We start from the raw sequence: 1,554 nt of genomic DNA on the forward strand, positions 1-1,554 counted from the left end.
TGAAACCTATTAGAAATTAGAACAATTTCATATATTAACATATATTTAGTCTATACAGATATGTATGTTTATGTATGTGTAATACATTTTTGGTCGTAGGGTTGCAAAGGGGTGGAAAATTTCCGGTAATTTTCCGGAAACTTTCCAAAAATCCTGGAAAGTCTCCAAAATTTCTGGAATATTTCCGAAATTTACTGGAAATTATCCACCTTTTTGCATCCCTACATATATGTCATGTGCATGTATATCCATCCTAAAACCTGCCTTGATATTATACAAGTAAATATAAAAAATAGACATGCATTTAAAACTATATTACATAAACATATATATATATGAACATAAAGATTTTTTGTATATATGTTGTCTTAATAAAGTTGCAAATATAAATAAAATTGCTACATATAATACCATATAAAAAATCATATTATTAACATATATACATATATAACTTTGCTATGGGTATTTTATACATGTTATAAACGTATATCTTCATCTACTCAGAGAATGTGCATATCATACACTGCCTTATAGGTAACATATATAGTAGATTCACTCTTGATATAGAGCAATATATGTCATACGGTATATTACATTTCCATAATACTGGTAGCACTAGCATTAGCTATTCTAAGACTGTGGAATAGGAAAGTATTTCATGAATTTGTGTGTTGTTTTAGGTAAATGCTGGGCCCATGGCCTACGCCCGAGCCTTCCTCGAGGAGAAGAACGCCAAGAAATACCCCGACAACCAAGTCAAACTCCTGAAAGAGATCTTCAGGTACGTCTTCATTCATTGCTCCCATCATTGTGGTTTTATGAAAACAAAATGAACTTTTCCTCATGCTGAGTATTTTATATATGGTGTGATTTTAAAGCCATATGTGGAGAGCACATCCATGTAATGTAAGTTTGGTTTGTTTGGCAAGTTTTAAAGCTGAACATTTCTTATAAAAACTTCCATAATTTCTAAATCCTGTCAGAAAATCTCCGTTCTGTCTGGTACCCAAAATCAGTGTTTTACTGCATTTTGTTTATTACCTAAAACTGTATCAAGCAGTAACTGTATCGGCAGACGGAGGACAAACGGGGAAGAGCGGAGGGAGGAGACAAAGTAAAGATGATAAAAAAAACTAGCTTATTATCATTAAAGAATAGTTTATTAAATAATCTTAGTTGCGTAGGTTTCAGCTCTCAGACTGAATGAATATAAAAGGAAATGAAACCCAACGCTAATGTACGATTGCACTCTTGAAGCAAATACACGCAGGTTGCTACAACAATTCTTCATGATGTTTTAATTGCACCGAAAGCCTAAATGAATATTTACTGCAATCCTGGTTTGTTGCTTGTGGTCCTGCAGGCAGTTTGCAGACGCGTGTGGTCAGGCCTTGAAGGTGAATGAGCGTCTCATAAAAGAAGATCAGCTGGAGTATCAGGAGGAGATGAAAGCTCACCATAAAGACATGCTGACCGAGCTCTCCGCCATCATGAACGAGCAGGTCAGCACACTTCTCCTCTGACACGCCACTAAAGATCAACTCTTTCCTCGCC

At 35.1% G+C, this 1,554-nt stretch overlaps 1 protein-coding gene across 1 annotated transcript in view; it reads left to right on the forward strand.

Annotated features, from left to right (window-relative positions):
- Window positions 1-672: 672 nt before the first annotated feature.
- LOC107580228 (dedicator of cytokinesis protein 10-like) overlaps window positions 673-1,554 on the forward strand; it is a 1,910-nt gene continuing 1,028 nt past the window's right edge. The window contains exons 1-2 of the mRNA XM_016265958.1: window positions 673-781; window positions 1,364-1,502. Of these exons, the coding sequence (XP_016121444.1) occupies window positions 696-781; window positions 1,364-1,502 (225 nt within the window). The 5' untranslated portion in view covers window positions 673-695. The remainder of the gene's footprint in view (window positions 782-1,363; window positions 1,503-1,554) is intronic.

Source organism: Sinocyclocheilus grahami, unplaced genomic scaffold (genome assembly GCF_001515645.1).
Source record: "Sinocyclocheilus grahami isolate Dianchi unplaced genomic scaffold, SAMN03320097.WGS_v1.1 scaffold27633.1, whole genome shotgun sequence".
Classification (NCBI taxonomy): domain Eukaryota; kingdom Metazoa; phylum Chordata; class Actinopteri; order Cypriniformes; family Cyprinidae; genus Sinocyclocheilus; species Sinocyclocheilus grahami.